This window comes from Pelmatolapia mariae, linkage group LG20 (genome assembly GCF_036321145.2).
Source record: "Pelmatolapia mariae isolate MD_Pm_ZW linkage group LG20, Pm_UMD_F_2, whole genome shotgun sequence".
Taxonomy (NCBI): Eukaryota; Metazoa; Chordata; class Actinopteri; order Cichliformes; family Cichlidae; genus Pelmatolapia; species Pelmatolapia mariae.
This window is the reverse complement of record NC_086244.1, coordinates 37,673,401-37,691,751: the sequence shown is the minus strand read 5'-3', so window position 1 is coordinate 37,691,751 and position 18,351 is coordinate 37,673,401. Positions and strand designations below refer to the sequence as shown.

The 18,351-nt window shown below is 39.8% G+C and overlaps 1 protein-coding gene across 4 annotated transcripts in view; it reads left to right on the top strand.

The window, feature by feature from the left end:
* Positions 1 to 18,203, top strand: part of LOC134618201 (solute carrier family 41 member 3) — a 38,623-nt gene extending 20,420 nt beyond the window's left edge. For all 4 annotated transcript variants that reach the window (XM_063463459.1, XM_063463458.1, XM_063463457.1 and 1 more), the window contains 8 exons: positions 948 to 1,019; positions 1,336 to 1,480; positions 2,780 to 2,926; positions 5,189 to 5,333; positions 6,875 to 6,954; positions 10,733 to 10,867; positions 11,464 to 11,612; positions 13,590 to 18,203. In XM_063463459.1, the coding sequence (XP_063319529.1) occupies positions 948 to 1,019; positions 1,336 to 1,480; positions 2,780 to 2,926; positions 5,189 to 5,333; positions 6,875 to 6,954; positions 10,733 to 10,867; positions 11,464 to 11,612; positions 13,590 to 13,763 (1,047 nt within the window). In that variant the 3' untranslated portion in view covers positions 13,764 to 18,203. The remainder of the gene's footprint in view (positions 1 to 947; positions 1,020 to 1,335; positions 1,481 to 2,779; positions 2,927 to 5,188; positions 5,334 to 6,874; positions 6,955 to 10,732; positions 10,868 to 11,463; positions 11,613 to 13,589) is intronic.
* Positions 18,204 to 18,351: the final 148 nt, after the last annotated feature.

Here is an 18,351-nt window from a genome sequence, read left to right as displayed (position 1 = left end):
ATTCTTTGCACAACATCAGAGGTTTCTGTCTAGAAGAGTGCAGTCCTAGGAACAACGAGACACTGCACAGGACCCTCAAACTCCCAGGCCTCTGGTGGAGAGGCTTTAGAACTGGGGTGTCCAACTCCAGGCCTCAACAGCCGGTGTCCTGCAGGTTTTAGATGTGTCTTTGATCCAACACAGCTGATTTAAATGGCTAAATTACCTCCTCACCATGTCTTGAAGTTCACGAGAGGCCTGGTAATGAACTAATCATTTGATTCAAGTGTGTTCACCCAGGGTGAGATCTAAAACCTGCAGGACACCGGCCCTTGAGGCCTGGAGTTGGACACCCCTGCTTTAGAAACACTGCAAGGTATTTTTCATTGCCTATGAAAATATGCCGCAAACTGGTCCCTGCCAGTCACCAAAAACTACAAGCCTCTTCTGCCATCAACGCAAGTATCATGTGAAAGAGTATGGAGAGAGTTTATGAATAAGAAGCAAAAAGCTGTCAGGTGCTAACAATAAACCACAAACCCAAACGTTAGAACAGGCTTTTCCCCACAGCATGCCATATATATATATATATATATATATATATATATATATATATATATATATATATATATATATATATATATATATATGTATATATATATATATATATATATATATGTATATATATATATATATGTATATATATGTATATATGTATATATATATGTATGTATATATATGTATATATATGTGTGTGTGTGTGTGTGTGTATATATATATATATATATATATATATATATATATATATATATATATATATATATATATATATATATATATATATAATATAATAAAGACTCACGAAGACCCATTTATCTGTCTTAACAAAAAACTTCATTCTTTCAGACATGTGTTATTTGAGCGAGAGCCTTTGCCTCAACATATGAATCATGACTCCATGTTTGCAGGCTAACACAGGCCAAATGGATGACCCTGATAAACAATGGACCATGGTGTGCAGCAATCTGGCACTTATTCAGGTAAGGTATGCCGGGTAGAAATTTACACACAAAATATGAAAAGAGTAAATAATGGGCTGGACTGTCACTGTTCAACAGTTCAGGACTCCTGTCTTCAGTTTGCTCTCTGCATTGTGTTTAAGTACAAACTCACTCCACTTCAGTTTTTTAGGCTAAACGATTCCTGAAGCAATTTTTCTGAGAAAAATCTGCCAAAAAATATTCACTCCTGAAAATTGCTGCTTCCTACATCCATCCTTCAGTGTTCTGAATGTTAAATTCACTATCCTACTGTAGCCGGGGCCTGATGCTGCTGTGCTCTGTCCTGTTTCGGCAGGTCCAGGCCACAGTGGTAGGATTCCTCGCCGCAGTGGCAGCAATTTGTTTAGGGGCGATTTCCAGAGGAGGCATTGAACTGGAACAAGCAGCTGTCCTGTGCGCCAGCAGTATCACCACCGCCTTTGTAGCTGCTCTGTCTTTAGGTAAGTAAGCTGCGGGGATGTTCTTTATTTGGAAATTCGAATAACAGTCAGTTATTCCAGCATATAGTCGCCCAAGCATACAGTTTTGTTTAGGGGTCAGGGGTCAAATCAGAAGCTGTAACTATAGAAGAACCAGATGAAGCATTCACTCCAGAGTACCAGCTGTACTCACATTCTTCATGATGTTATGATAGTCAAACTAGACACATAAAAAAGGCACCATCAGTACCTCCTGACAGAGGAACTTTCTGATTGGATGTTTTTAACTCACCTCAGGAAGATACATAGTTTTAAATAGCTCTATATAGCTTTATTATCACTTTGACCTTCAGATCAATCTGTTGAACTTGAGGTCAGAGGTCAAATGTGTCATGATATTTTAATCTTTATACAGGACTTTCTATATGTGGGCAATACACACCACACGTGTAATAATCATAGTTTCTGTGTTATAAGGCTTTTTGCCAATTTTCAACCAATAAATAAAGTTGACTTTGAAGACCTCGGTGGATTTAATAGGTTGTTAACATGACCCCACTCCACACTCCCACAAGGTTTTCTCAGAATTCACAAAAAACTTTTCAAGCTGTCATGTTGACAGACAGAACGACACACACCCATGCAGATGCTACCGTTTTTAAGGTCTTAATTTAAGGTAACAAACTCTTATTTAAGCTGCTAGGTGTGAATGTGATTCATTGTAACTATAACAAACAATACGTAACAGTTTGACAGTTTTACAAGCTAATATTATTATTCTGACAGTGTTTTAGGGTGGCTTCTCAATGTTGTGAAACAAATTTCAATCAAACAGTTTTCATCTGTGCGCCTGTCCTTACATTACCCGTCTCAGCATGCACTCCCTGAATAATCCATAATTCATGCTCACCTTAAGTGTTCTGGTGTTAAGCAGGACTGATGCGTGAAGGAACAAAACTGTCCTTGTTTCATTTTCTTCTCTGCAGGGGAAAACCTCGTCACTGTCTCTCTTTACACTGTCATTTCAGTTTCTCTGTAATTAGTTTTTTTACTCATACCCTTTTGTTTTTCTTTTCTTTTCTCTTTCCCAGCCAGCTGTCACTCAGGCAGGTTGGCGTGTTGACAGTTGTCTTTATTGATATAGAAAAACGAACAAATTCCAACTAAAAGCTTCCGTCAGCATTCTGTTGTCTCACAAACATGATGAAAGAAGCTGAATTGGCTCTTTCTTTCTACAGTTGTGTTTTCCCCGTATGTTGATTGAAAGTGTAAGCGTCTCACGTCTTTTGTGTTTCTGTCCCTTCACACTCTGTTGTGCAGGTCTGGTGATGATTGGAGTGATCATCGGCTCGAGGAAAGTGGGAATCAACCCTGACAATGTGGCCACTCCCATTGCTGCGAGTCTGGGGGATTTGATCACCCTGTCCCTGCTGGCTGGGGTCAGCAGTGCGCTCTATGAGTATAAAGGTGAGGAAAGAGCCAAGATGTCAGTAGCAACCATATGATCTCAAGCTTACTGGGTTTCACTAAAGTTCCTTGCATTTTTTTTCTTTAACTGTGCGCAAGAGGTCACATGATTAGTTCAGTTCTATTTTTCCTTATATTCACAAACCTATGGCTGGATTATAAATTTCATTTTTCACACAGCTTAGAATTGACCTTTGGAGTATGTCCAGATCTGCATCCAGATTTACAAAAAAATAAAATAATAATAATAAAATTTTATTATAAGTAGTTTCTAGTATTACAGATCACTAGCACTGCTATTGTTAATGTGTGTGTGTGTGTGTGTGTGTGTGTGTGTGTGTGTGTGTGTGTGTGTGTGTGTGTGTGTGTGTGTGTGTGTGTGTGTGTGTGTTTGGATGTGATGTCCTAGGTGTCGCCCTCTGGTGATCTGTGAAGTATTTGGTTTGTGGCTATTTGCCTCCTTAGCTCTACCCACTTGTTCTCCTTCATGACCCAGCCTTTGTGCTTGATCTGTTTTGGTTACATGTTTTGTTAATAAATGACATCTCTCAGAAAGTAAATGGGTGTTGTGTTACGAGCCACGGCCTTAACACAGTTTATTGTTTGAGATAACTGTTGTGGCCCCGGAGCTGCGTAGCATGGTGCTTCAAACGAGGCAACACAGGCTTTTTAAATTCATCCCATTGGTGCTGCTACTAAAAATCTTAGATGAGGTGAAATCTCGGACAAGGTCAGAGGTCAGTTTTTCTGATAGTCTTGTGAGTGTGATAACTGAAGAAGGAAATCGCCTAGGTTTTCAAATTAATACCATAGATGCCCTCTGCTGGGAGGCTGAGGGGTAGCACTGGTGGCTGCCAGTGACAACCAATAACAACCCTTAAATGTGAAAAACAAGTGATACAGGGTATTTTGGTGCCCTTGAAATTTGGAAGGAAAGATTTAACTGACTTTTTTCTGCCAGAAGATGGCAGCAAAAGGCAGATTTTTCCACACACACTGTGAGAATGCACTGTGTATACACAACACACACTGTAGTGTGTGTTGTGTTGTGTAGGTATACATATACATATAAAAAAAAAACTTGAATTTTACAGTGTTTATTTATTTATAATTATTTATTTAAATTAAGTTAAATGTCACCGTTATTACTGTCCCCCAGCCGGGGCTGTCCAAACTCAGAGGCTGCATCCACCTGAGGACCCGGCCTTCGTGATCTAAGGTCGTGTCCAAATTCATGGGCTGCATCCTCCTGAGGACCCGGCCTTCGCGGTCTACGTGGGCCGGGTCCTCAGAAGGTCGGATAGGCCGGGAGTAAACGGCTGTGAAATTGGACGGTCTAGCCTTCAGATCGGCGTCACCGCTGTCTCGGTGGAGTTTAATAAACTCAGCTGTCTGCTCCTTGCTATCTAAAATATAACAGGACACTGGTGTAAATTCTCGACCATCTCACACTTCTGTTTAATCAGTTTTTTGTTTGACGTTTATTCAGCCGTGTGAAAACCTCGGAAGAACCCTCCTGAGGGTTTAATAAAGTTTTATTTAATCTAATCTAATCTAATAACTTTAAACTCAGCCAAACCGATTTACTCAGGAACAAATAAAACACTGAAAAAAGTCAGACAATAACATTTTTAGGTTATCTAAGTGAGTTATATATCATGTTTAGCCTGAGTAGCGAAAGACCACGGGGGTTTGAAAACGATGTGCTGGGAGTTCGCTGTTCTCGTCGGCTCAGATATTTAAAGTTTACACAGCTACATTCTCGCCTGAAAATATGCTAAAAGTTTATATTGTGACCCAGAAAGAGTAATAAGAGTAATATTAAAACTAAGTAGCTGCCGCCACTGTTGGAAACTGGAATTGGCTGGGCCGCGCTATGAATTCTGGGATATGGTTTTTCAATTCTGTTGTCCGGGTGGAAAATCAGGAGAAATTCGGGAGAATGGTGGCTCCGGGAGATTTTCGGGAGGAGCACTGAAATTCGGGATTCTCCCAGAAAAATTGGGAGGGTTGGCATGTATGTGTACAGGGGGAATAAAATGCCAGTATCATTTACATCACAGAACACAAGCAAATAAAGCAAGTTTCCTAGCTACTGTATATGTAGGATAAAACTGTAAAGCCTTTAATGTTGTGTTGAATAACATTTTTCATACCCATGCAGACATGCCCATAACTGACTGGATTTGTCTCCTTTTTTTCTTTCTTTCTTTGGAGACCTTCAGTATAATGTCTTTGTCTCTCTGTCTCTCTTTCTTTTAGACATATGGTACCTGTCACCTATGGTGTGTCTGGTCTTTCTCTGTCTCATCCCGGTCTGGGTGTTGGTGGCCCGACAAAGCCCTCAGATCAGAGAGGTTCTCCGTTCAGGATGGCAGCCCGTAATAGTGGCCATGTCCATTAGCAGGTAGACACTCAAACACTTACTCTAGAATAATAATAAACAGCACTTGATATGTGAATAGATTTGGTTTTTGTGTGTTTATGGCTCTTGCACATATACAGGCCTATTAAAAAGTATTTTTTCACAGGACGTATGAAGTCTACTCTTACTTCTCCTATAAGAGTTAACAGGCTAAGCAGCAGCCAGGGGCTGCTAATCAAATGTACTTGATTGATTGATAATCAGCAAGTGTGAGCACCTCTAAAGAGATCTGGATCATTCATGTGTGTTTTAATGCAATGTCAAAGTGGAAAGACATCAACAATCATCTGAGAGGAGCTATTGTTGCTGCCCATCAATCTGGGAAATACTATAAGGTCATTTCCATAGCAATTTGATGTCCATCATTTAACTGCCAATCTTCCCAGAAGTTGAGTGAAGAAGCTACAAGACCTCAAAAAGCAACACATCTTGTCCTGATCTAAAGAAACAGCTGAGCAACAAAATCAATGACATATATCCAGTGGCAGTCTGGAAAGGGTTACAAAGCCATTTCTAAGACTTTGGGACTTTGACAGAATGAAGGTGACTGTGAGAGCCATTGTCCACAAATGGAGGACACTTGGACCAGTGGTGAACATTCACAGGAGTGGCTGGCCTATCAAAGCTAGTGTAATAGATCAACATCTCATCACGGAGATCACAAAACAACCCGGAACAATATCTAAAGAACTCCTGGTTTCAGTTCAGGTCAGAATTCATGACTCAACAATAAAAAAGACGCTTGACAAAAAGTTCCAGGGAGAAAACCACTGCTGACAAACAAGAGCACAAAGGCTCATCTCACATTTGCCAAAAACCATCATGATGATCGCTGAGACTTTAGGAAAAATATACTTTTTGGAAAGTTTGAGTCCCGTTACGATTGGCATAAAACTAACAAAGCATTTAATAAAAAAGAATGGCATACCAAGTGTAGTGTGACAGTCTGGGATTGCTTTGCTGCTTCATGATGGAACCATGAATTCTGCTCTCTACCAGAAAATCCCGAAGGAGAATGTCTGGCCATCAGTTTGTGCCCTGAAGCTCAAGGGCACTCAAATTATACAGCAGGACAATGATCTGAAACACACCAGCAACTCCATTTCGGAATGGCTTAAAAGGACAAAATGAAGGTTTTGGAGTGGTCTAGTGACTCAAATCCTAAAAGCAAAAGAAGAGAGGGCCAAAATTCCTCCACAACGATGGGAACGAGTCACTGCCAGTTATCACAAATGCTTCATTGTAGTTCTCACCGCCAATGGTGGCACAGCTGCTTATTAGAATTAGTGGCTGTTACTTTTGTCCGTAGGGCAGGTAGGTTTGGAGAGCTTTTCATTTAAAAACAGCATCTGTGTTGACTGGGGTTACGTTGGTCTAATAACATTTGTTTGATGATGTGAACTCTGTAAGTGTGACAAATATGGACCAAAACTAAGAAATCATGCATCGCGCTGTATGTACAGCATATGAGTACATAGGTTGTATTGCTGTGTTGTGATTGCCTTTGTGTTTGTGCTGTCCAGCTTTGGAGGCCTTATACTGGACAAGACAGTGAGTGATCCCAACTTCGAGGGTATGGCTATCTTCACTCCTGTCATTAATGGTAAGCAGGTCTCTAAAATGAAACGGTGCCACATGTAATTACTTGAACATGTCTGTACAAATGCCTGTGCGGTAGTTGATGACAGTGAGTTTCTGTGTGTCAGCCAGCTCAAAGATGTGGGAAGTTGAGATCTGTGTCACATGGGTATAGTAATAAAATTTGATAAAGTGCTGCAGTTAAATCAAATGAGCTTAAAATTTAATGTCAAACTCTCATTTGATTTAGAAATAGTGATAGCTGCTCATGTTCAGGTTTGTTGTGCATGAGCACCACAGGAAGCACAGATTTAACAGCACAGTCCACCTCTCGGGGCACGGCTGAAATATTTCATTTTACCAGGATTTGAGTGCATCTAAAATCCCCATCCAAATACTTTGAGTTGATCAAAGGATTTTTCTTTATTGATTTCCTTCCAAGTAACTGGAAACGCTTCTATTTTGTGTGTTTAACAGCTCTGACGTCTGACATTAAAAAGCTGTAAACACGAAAGAAAAATATAAATGTGGTCGGTGAATGACCCATCCAGACTGGCTGGATATCAGTGTTCAGTGTTTTTCTACATAATCCTATTTAATTTGAAAACTGAAGCCATATTTCTCATAATATTAAAATCTTGTCTAAACACAGGAAGCAGGACAAGAACTTTGCTGAAGTAAAATTTTGAATTTGGCAACGATTTTGTTTATATTCACCGCCAAAGCACTAAGAACATATTATGTAATACCAATTGGGGGCATTCAGAACAGTCTAAATTACCATGCATGATGACCTCTCCTCAAGTACTTGAGCCTTTTTTTTCCAAGTGGATGTTAATTGCCATTGTGAAATGAACTGAAACCAGCTGCTAGCGGGAAACCAGTCTAAAATCATATGTGATGCTTCGGAAAATGTTCAGCCCTAATGTTAAAGTACACATGATTTGAAGTTAATGGGCTAAAACCTGAAGAACTGCCAAAATGTCCTGTAAATGAAGCCTTAAAACCACTGGAACATTTGAGAAGAACCAACTTTTTCCTTATGCACCAGAGCCATGATGTAAGGGCATCAAACTGCTTTCATGCATCTTTTGGAAACTCAATTTTTATGTTGTATTTTGCTTAATCAGAGTTCTTCTTTTACCAAAATATAATCACTTGTACCTAAAATGCAATATTTTGTGATTTAAAAATGGAAAAGAGTGAAGAATAAATCTAGTTTCTCACCTATTTGACCAACCATTGAAAGCGAAGCAGCCAAACAGGGATATGGTTCTAAATTATAGACTGCAGATAAAAGATGGACCTAGCCAGCATGACATCACCTACTGGTTTGTGGACGACTGTTTTAAAGTTTGAAGTTTGGTTTTTTGACTCTAGCTTTTTTTTTATATTTGGAAAAGGGCTAGCATGCTAAGTCATCAGCTAACCATTTGGGAAGACCTAGCAGGCACTTAGTACCGTATAACTGCCTACAGTATAAATATTGTTTATGTTATATTTTGTTTTTTTTATAGCTGGCTATAAACATATTATTTCTGCTTTAAAATCAGCCATTTTAACAACAGTGTTGGAGCTTGCCATAACTGGAAAGGAACTACAGTTTCTTCATTCCCATATTGTTTGACTTAATACTATTATCTTTACAATAAAATAAAATAAATGCTCTTTTGATGTGACTACTAGCTTCTACTTAGGTCGTTTACTTTTGAGGATGCTGACTTTATCTACATCACCTTTGCTGTTGTGTCAAATAAGAAGAGAATAAGAAGAACCAACTGTCAGAGTAGCTACAATCACAAACAAAACAGCCACAGACAAAATTTGGTCGAGCGTTGCAACAGCAGCTGAGTAGACTTGGCAAACTATTTGTGGTCGATTCGATTGTGCCATTATAGTGATGCAAATACATGAGTAATAAGATGCAACAAGTCAAGCTACTCTTTTAGAGGCAGTGTAGACCAAGCATAAAAAACAAACAAAAATTTAAAAATGAAGCTAAAAATTGCAGTTCATGAAATGTATGTTTCTTTAAAATGTTAATACTTGGTTGGGAGCTCCATCACCACAAATTACTGCATAAATGTAGCGTGGCACGGAGGCAGTCAGCTTGTGGAACTGCTGAGGTGTTATTGTGATAGCAGCCTTCAGCTCTGCCTGCGTGTTTTTCATCTTCCTCTTCACAATACCTTCAAGATTCTTTATGGAGTTTAGGTGAGGTGAGTTGGCAGGACAGTAATAACATGGTCGACGAACCATTTGGTAGCAGTTTTAACACTGTTCATCCTCTCCTGGAGGATGTGGATGATCGTCATCCGGGTAACCATCAAATCAGGAGTTTGCCAAATGATTGCGGCTGTATGTGCTAAACAGGGGTGAGAGATGTATGGTGTTTATGCTGTTTGAATAGTAATTTATTGACATACTTAAATCTGAGATACTGGATTCCTGCTTTTCATGAGCTATTAAAAGAAAAAGGTGAAATATTTCCGTTTATGTGCACTGAATCTGTAAAATATAAATTTTTTGAGACGCAGTAGCACTGTGTGTACCACAAACCTGTCAAATAAACATAAGGACGAGCAGAGAGATCGTCACACTGTGCTTATAGAGACCTGATCGTCATCTTTAATGTGTGTCAAACTTATGTGTTAATGAAAACTGCATCATGACATAGAGAAGAGGAAGCAAAAAAGAAGCAGCCCTAAGGCCGAGTGGTTTGGCTGTGAGGTGATGCGTGCAGAGAGCCGATGAGTATAGGAGAGAAGTCAATGTAAACCACTAATGATGCACAGCCAGTGTGCTGGCACAGCTCATAGGGCCTTGAATAACCACAGATCCTCCCTGTCACTGTTTCTCATTTTGATTCTGCCCATCCTCCGGCTGTTTCATAATCCTCTGTTTCGTACGCTCTTTGTGCCACGCTGATAATTTCTAAATTTCCCATCTGGTTTAAATTTCCTATTCTGGCTTGCAAAATATAACCAGCATTATGTTTTCCTCACAAAACACCCCTCTCCCCATCCTAATGGCAACTGTGCCTCTTTTTTTTTGTTTGGTTTTGTTTTTTGTGGGGCTAAGTACTTGGAAAGGTGCTTGACATAACCGAGTTAGTCACAGATATCACTGTCAACACCAGATGAAAATGGACTGTGAAAAGCAGCTGGATCTGCAAAAGCCGTCCTTGATTGTGTCGAAATACGACTTTGAAGAGGCGAATAAATTCATTTCACCCAGAATCTTATCTTCCAGTTTGATTGTGTAACCCACCTGGAGCACATTAGAAATCAGAAAATGGCTCATCAAACAGTTCATGCTCAACCAGTATTGACACAATATTTTTGCCAGAATTTGTCCCATTCTGATTTTTACAGCCAGGTTTATTTGTGTGGCGTTCCACGTGCATGTGCGACTAGTCTCCGCACTTTGCAGTGCTCTTTTGTACTCATCTCTCTTATGTTTCAGTTACTGTGACTCGAGTGGTCAGGCTTTAGCGTTGCTCTGGCTCGCGTCTCTCTGCAGACCCTGTCCGGATCACAGCTGTGCCAAGAGTGTGTCATTATTTGGCCTAATTTGTGTGCCGGCAGCAATAAATGAGATTAAGCGTCACTAAAGCTGTGTTTACTGTTCTTTGTGGGAAAGAACTTTGATAACGACGTTACAACTTGAATGGCAGCTTTGTCCGACATTTGCAGCGGCTCGTTTAAAGTCGCGATCAACAGCTTAAAGTAGTTTCTCTTGCTTTATTTGCATCATCTTTGACTCAGCTCGTTCATCCTCTTGCCTTCTCTTCCCATGCATAGGAGTGGGTGGCAACTTGGTAGCCATCCAGGCCAGCAGGATCTCTACCTATCTGCACTTTTGGAGCATCCCAGGGGTGCTACCCTACAAGATGAGGCAGCACTGGCCCAATCCCTGCATCACCTTCTTCTCCTCAGGTAATGCTGCCATGCGGTGGAAGCTCTCTAAACCAGAAATTTAAACGATTTAAGGAAACTGACTTTAAATGTCCTAACAGGCGTTGGTAAAAAATAAATTCTACTAATGAGGGGCTGGGATCAAGCATTCTAGACACACAATCAGCCCACCCCAACCTGCCCTGAACCCCAGGAAGAGCCAGCTTCCTCACGAAATCCAAACCTAAGAGCTACAGCCCCAGGGCCACCCAACAGGCCCCACCACACCATAGTTTTAAACTCACTGTCTCACCACCATCATCGTCATTTTCAGCCAGAGACAAACGGCCAGCTCGTGTGAATGTGGGACTTGATCTATTAGCTGACTGCAAATAAGACTTCCAAATGTGCTGATGTCAACCAGAGTCTGCAGAATGTGTAAAAAGTCAGCTGTTGATGTCAGATTAACTATAAGTGTTGACAATATTGACAATGTGGAGCTTGTAAAATAACTCAGATTATGTTACATCATACAATCACAGTAAAGTTTAGACTAGAAGTTGGAGTCAAAAGATTGGTGATACAGATCAGTGGTTGATAACAAAAGGCACTATTTTCTTACATTTTCTGTCTCCCAGGGGTCAACTCGAAGTCAGCACGGGTGCTGCTGATGCTGGTTATACCCGGTCACCTGGTCTTCCTTTACGCCATCTCTCTGCTACAAGGAGAGGAGGCACCTATCACCATAGCCTTCACTGTCTGCTACCTGTGTGCTGCTCTGCTACAGGTACACCGATTCAGCCCCATGCCACATACACTGTAAGAAATCATTTGGGTTTTCCTGTTGATGGTAGCCAACACTGAGTGGTTTCTCATGAACTCGCTGGCTCTCAGCTGACCCTCAAGTTTCCAATGACAGTCTGACAGAGACTGTGAAAACCAGTCATCAGAAGGTACATTATAGACTTAGACTTTGTACAGTCTGATCAAAATGGCCGCAACCACCTGTTACCAAAGTGTGAAATGACCTGTAACAGGTGTGTGTTTGAGCAGCTCACTGGGATAAAGAGTTGCTCCAGGATAGAGCAGAAAGTACACCGCAATCCCCAGCATAACATCATCTGTCATGTGTTTGGAAAGTCTGTGTTACTGAACAGAATTCTGTGTTTTGTCCTTTGATACCAAGTCAATAATAGTTTGGCACTCTCGGTAATCTCCCGGAGGTTCAAGATGTCAGATTTCCTAACAGCCCAAGCCCAAAAAAGTTGATTCCATTTCTAGGAAGGTTCATAGGACACTGCCATGGATCACTGATTTTTCAACTGATAATCAAATACTTAAAACAATCAATATAGACCATGTAACCATTTAACCATTACTTTTAGATATACATTCTAATCATCTGCTCCAACTATTCATCCACTAGGTTTTATTTTTTTCTCTCCAACAGCCGTTTTTTCTTTCTTTCTTTTTTATAAACAACTGTTAGAAAGCTGTTTACTTTTAGTTGTTTTAAACCACTTATCTTATCTTATTTATTTAAAGTCAGCTCTACTTCTACCACTTTAGGCATTAGTCACACCGGCCTAGAGACCGGTTGAAAACCCCGTCGCTCCCTCAGGTCGGTTTCAGGGGAAAATGCACGTTCTCTGACCGACTGGTGCGTGATCACCCGAGGTTGCTGGTTCAAATCTGTCTCAGAGAGTGTGGTGCACCAAAAATGTCCTGTTGCTTACTTTGGTCTCTAGCAAACTGCTGCGGTCGCCCAGTGTGCACGCTTGTAAATGCCGCACGTGTTTAGATTCCAGACAGTTGGTAACTAATCACAGAATGATACTGAAACTTAAAGTGTGCCACAAACTGGAAACAGAGACCATTCACTATAAAAGTTAGAGCTGCGTCTTAAGCTGCATCTGCACTAGAAGCAAAGCGCCAAACAGAGACCACAGACGGAGAATGACATTGGGCGACTAAAAGGAACTCCGCATAACATAAGCATTAGTGGTGGGAAGTGATCAGGACCTGGGATACGCTTTTCACAAGTTCCAGGGAAGCACTGATTGGCATATAACGTGATAGTAAATGGTTTAGAGGACCACCTAGGCAACTGGATCACCAACAGCTTGAGCTAACATTTAATACTTAAACCATTGTTTATTAGTTTGAACTGTTTCAACAGTTTGCCCTTGTGTTTTTACTTTTCCTGAATCTTAATAATGTTACAGTTACTATTTAAATCATTTGCTTTACTTTTCGCTGACATTTCCTGATTTCAACCATTGTGCATTTCTTTTAGGGACAGATTTAACCATACTTTAACTATTAGCCATTTTTACAACTTACCCATAACCTTTAGAAAAGTCTAAGAGCTTGGAAAGAAAAGCCTCTGGACTTCTTTAAATTCTTCAAGACGCTTTTCTTTCCAAGCTCCTTAGACTGACCTGGATGACTGAGAACCTTCACAGACAACCTTTAGAAAACTATTCAAATTCCCCATCATTTTATTTTCAGTTGCTAAATATTACTATACTGTTACAACAGGTCTTGCAGTTTTGACAGTTAGGCCATTACATTCACCAACTTTATACATTTAGCCATACTTTCAACCGCCCATCTTTTACTTTTAGCTGTTTAAATCATGTATATCATTAGATTATTTGACCATTACTGGCAGCTAATAGTTAGAAAAGCAGCTAACTTTACAAGTACTCTAACGTTTGATGCTAATTTTGACACTCACAGCCCAGTTGTCTTCTCTCTCCAGGTGGCTATCCTCCTTTATGTTGCTGACCTAATTGTCCGTTTGATGTGGAGACGGAGTCTGGACCCTGACAACTTCTCCATCCCGTACCTGACAGCCCTGGGAGACCTGCTAGGCACTGGTTTCCTGGCTCTCTGTTTCCGCTGCGTGTCAGTGGTTCAAAGCCTGGGTCTATAAACGGATTTTTTTTCCATTAAGAACTGAACTCTTAGCCTGCCACCATCATATTGAACCCAATTTTGTTGCATTAACAAAAATGCTTTTGATTGGACAATAAAGCATTTTTGGATCTTTCTCACTGCGCCTGAGAAATCCGTATTTGTCACAAATTCAAACCTTTACACTGATGGGAGGTACAGCACTGGTGACATCCACCCATTTACATCCATCCATCTGGATAGGTTATTCTGCTTGGACACATCCACTTTAAGCCTAGCAACCAATCAATCTTTTTTTTTTTTTTTTTTTTTGCCTAGCCAAAATGATGTCCTTCAGAACATGTAGTGCATTATTTTGAATTAATGTTGACTGTCATTCCTCTGTTTCTTGGTCCTTATGTGGTTACCCTGCGTGGAATATGTAGCAACTTATCATAGTGGCATGACGGCAAGATTTTGTTTTGTCTTTTTAAATCTAAGGGATAGAACAGACTTAAAGCAGCCCGTGTTTGGGTGCACTGCACTATGCATTGATTTTGGAGGATAGAGAGGATGATATATGTCACCGTATAAATGACATATCTCATACACTAACTCAGCAGTCCCCAACCCCCGGGCCACCGACTGGAATCGTTTGGTACGGGCCGCGTGAGTTGAGGCTCAGGTGTGAAATGTATCGTTAACTCAGTGTCCTTGGGTCTTTTCCCATGTTTTAATTGTGAGACTTATTTTCAAAGAAATATTTATGCGTTACCATAGCGACCAGAGAGCATTAAGGGGCAGAGAGGAGGATGTTACTCTCAATGTTGTTGGCCCATTTCAGGAGGATGCTGCTAATAAAGTTACACAATTACACAGTGAATTCGCGTTTATTATTATATTTACAAAATACCATGGTTTTTGTCTTGGTCATATCATTTTATTTTGTTGTATTTATCTGCGACACCTTAAAGGCCGATCCGTGAAAACATTGTCTGACACTAAACTGGTCCGTGGCACCAAAAAGGTTGGGGACCGCTGCACTAACTGGAATATAAAATAATGGGGAATGTTCTCATGATAAACTTCTTATCTCTATCATAATCCACAGAATGTACTTTACAAGGATTCTAACAACCAAAATAGACACCAGTCTTTGTGCTGATTTATAATGTTGAGATACTGAGACAGATGGACGGACAGAAATAATAACTGTTAAATGTTTGACATCTGTAAATCCTTTTTTTCTCTTGTCCACAATGCACAGCGCTCTCCTGAATATCTAATGTTCAGATTATGTAGAGCTTCATGTCGGACATTCACTAGATAAATGTACAGTATCGTTAGCGTGCACATTAGGTCAATAAGCTAATGATTACGAGCAAGTAGATTGTTGTTCAGATTTCACATCATACTAGAAATTGTAAAAAATGTGGGAGGAAAATGTGTTTCTAAACACCGAAGCGTGAAAATGTGTGTGCACCTCTCACCTTGTGCGTCATGATCTCAACGTTCAGAAAGCGTTCTGCAATATTTTGATAGTTGTGAACTTTGTGCTGCCACATGATGATTTTAAAAAACCAGACAGATGCAGAAGATTTATTCAGCTGTGGAGCTGCCTCTGGAATTCTCTCACTACTTGATATTACATCCCTTTAATGGAGGGTCAACAAAGCCTTACTATTCATAGTGATCATTTTTCAGAACCAGAAGACCTCATCATTACAGCAGTGAGTGCATACTTATTTTGTCTGTTATGGAAAGTCTTTGCACATATTGGACTTTAAGGTTTTAGCTCAGCTCTTGACCAAATCCATAACTTACCTTTAACCCCAGTTCTTGGTCATAGTCTGTCTTGATATCCTTGATTTTCTTTGTCTTGTCTTAAAACCCCAAAATAGTAGAGTTCAGAAATATCCCACTCTTGTGGACACGCTGGTAGAATTTGCATCTGGTGTCACATTCTGCCTGTGTTCACTGTGCCCCTTTTTAATTCACGTAACAGTTAAAGTCATGTTTAAGCTGCTTTATATTCAGACTTTGCACATTCAAATGTTTAATAAAACACAAAGGATAGAATCGGTAAAAGTTCATGACAGCATTTGGGTGACCAAATCAGACTGGCCTAAACTATGTCCTCGTCTTTCTGTTTGAGTTTACATGATGTCTCAAAATAACACTGAAACACGAATGTGTGCACTCATTAAACACAAGGAGAGTTTCTCATTTTTCACGTGCATGCACTTTTCGAGTAAGCCTCAAACATCAACGCGTTTCTGTCAACAACCCGTCTTCTCAGTGAACATTTATGTGCGGTACTGCAGTGTTAATAGGTCTTTGCTTAAAGCTTTTATTGTAACACTGTTAAGCACTAGATGCATAAGAACAATAGACGTGTACTACTTGAATCCCAGGTTAGTCATCTGAGATTAGTGTATTAACTGTGATACTGTGAGATTTAGACCACAGCTAAGGTTGTGTTGTACCAGCACATAAGTGAGTCTTAACCAGTGTGGGTGAAGGGGCTGGATGATACAATTTAAAATTTGTCATTCGCATAACAATTAAGGTTAATATGACAATTTTAGGAAATTAGTTATTTAGACTATTGTGATTGTTTGACTGTGGATTGTTTGCTGTTTGAATTTTTGACGGTGATCCAAATTAGATGCACATTTAATTTGAAACTGTTAAAAGGAAAAGTTTAGTGTTTTAATAAATTATTATTTTCAACTGCCATTTCTAAAAATGCAAGTAACTAAATTACTCTGAGTAAAATATTTGGATAAGAAGGCCAATAAATGGATGTTGCTGGTAAAGCCAGAGTTGTTGTAGTAGTCCCCCCCCCCCCTTCTTTCATGTTCACATGGACGACATATAAAATGATGTTCTTCTACTCTACAGTAGGTGGCGTGATGTCTGCCAGGTTATAACAAATTAGAGGGTATTTGCATTGGGCCTCACTTAATGGTTACCCTGCAACTACAAAATGTTCTGATCCAAAGTGGAGTCTCGCATACCTGCAGACCACTACACCAAATGGTTAAAAGAGAACAATCACAGATAAAAACATGGGAACATTACTTGAGCATTTAATTTGGTAATTTTATAAACATGGACCCAAGTTCTAGTGATGGCGATAGCTTGCTCACAGTGCTGCCTTTTATCCCAGTTAAATGCTTAAACTGTAAAATGGAAAAAACTAACTATTTATCTATGTCAAAGGCAGTCACTGTAATATGAACTTTAAATGGTGAAACACTCTTTACCTTAAAACTAGCATAACCTTATGCTAGTATAGCTCCCTAGCTCAATAGAGCTATATGTATAAGGTATAGAATAAGTTTAACTGGCTTAGGTAAGCTAACACCTGCTAATTACAGCTAAACCTTTAAAGTGAAGCAATGGTAGCAGTTTAGCTAATTGTTAAAGATAGCTAAACACGTGCTTGCTTTAAACTTTAGAATGATAACTATTTACCCTAGCACTAACATAACCTAAGGCCCTAGTCACACAGTCTGCAACCATCTGGCAACAACCAAACGTGTATTCTCTGATCAGTTGTGAATTGCTGTGAGAAGTCACTGTGACGTTGCTTGCTCAGCTCATTTCATACGGGCCTAGAGACCAGTCAGTAACTGGCAGTGTGCATTCGACTGGCAACTGGTTTCTCTGTATTGTGTGCAGTCACGAGCATGAAAATGATTGCAGAAAGGTATATGGTACTGCACCAAAAACCTCCTTGTAATTGCTTTAGTCACTAGCAGACTGCTGCCTAGCAGACTGCTGACTTTTAAAAACTATTCGAAAAGTGGTAGTGAAACTGGGAAGACAGGGTTGTCCATGAGTCTCTAGGCTTGTGTGAGTGAGGCCTAAAAATCTACAAGCTATAAACAATGAAAACGAACATTAACTGCTAATTCAATACCTGCTAGCTATTAGCTCAACTTAGCTTACTGCTAAGTGGCTTTTAATTGAGAGTGGTCAGTCTTTGCATCTAGCTTTTTGCAAGAAAGCAAACCTCTATTTTATTTATTTCTTTTTTAGTGTATCATCCAGCCCTATTGGACAGTATGGAGTGCAACTGGAACAAAAACATCTGACTGCAAACTTGCACTGTGTTTTATTAGTAGTCTGAAGTTGCCTTGAAAGCAAAAATGTCAACCATGTTGTAACTAAAATCTCACCTACAAGCATCTCAATGTTAAAAAAAAAAAACAGAATCTGTATTTAAATGTTGCAACAGTTCTTTCTCTTTAGCTTTATCTTTGTCAGAGCTTGTACTGTACTTCAGTGTTGACACTGCCACGTTATGACGTTAGGGCCTTTTTAAAGTTTTCTAATCTTGCTGTGTTCAGTTCTTCAAGCTTCCATACCTACATTGTGCTGTCTTATGTGTCTGGAGATTAAAGCAAAATTGTTGGTGAGTGTTAATGTGACTTTGTGGCTATGAACAGTTCTATTTTAATAAAAAACTAACAGACTAATTTCCGATTGTCTGTGGCATTATCATACAAATAAGAAAAAAAAGTCCTGCTACTCCAGCATGTGTATGGTTTTTAAAGTTTGGGGCAATTTTACTCTTCCTACTGCTGAAAGTGTAAAGAATGCACGAACAGTGATTTTTG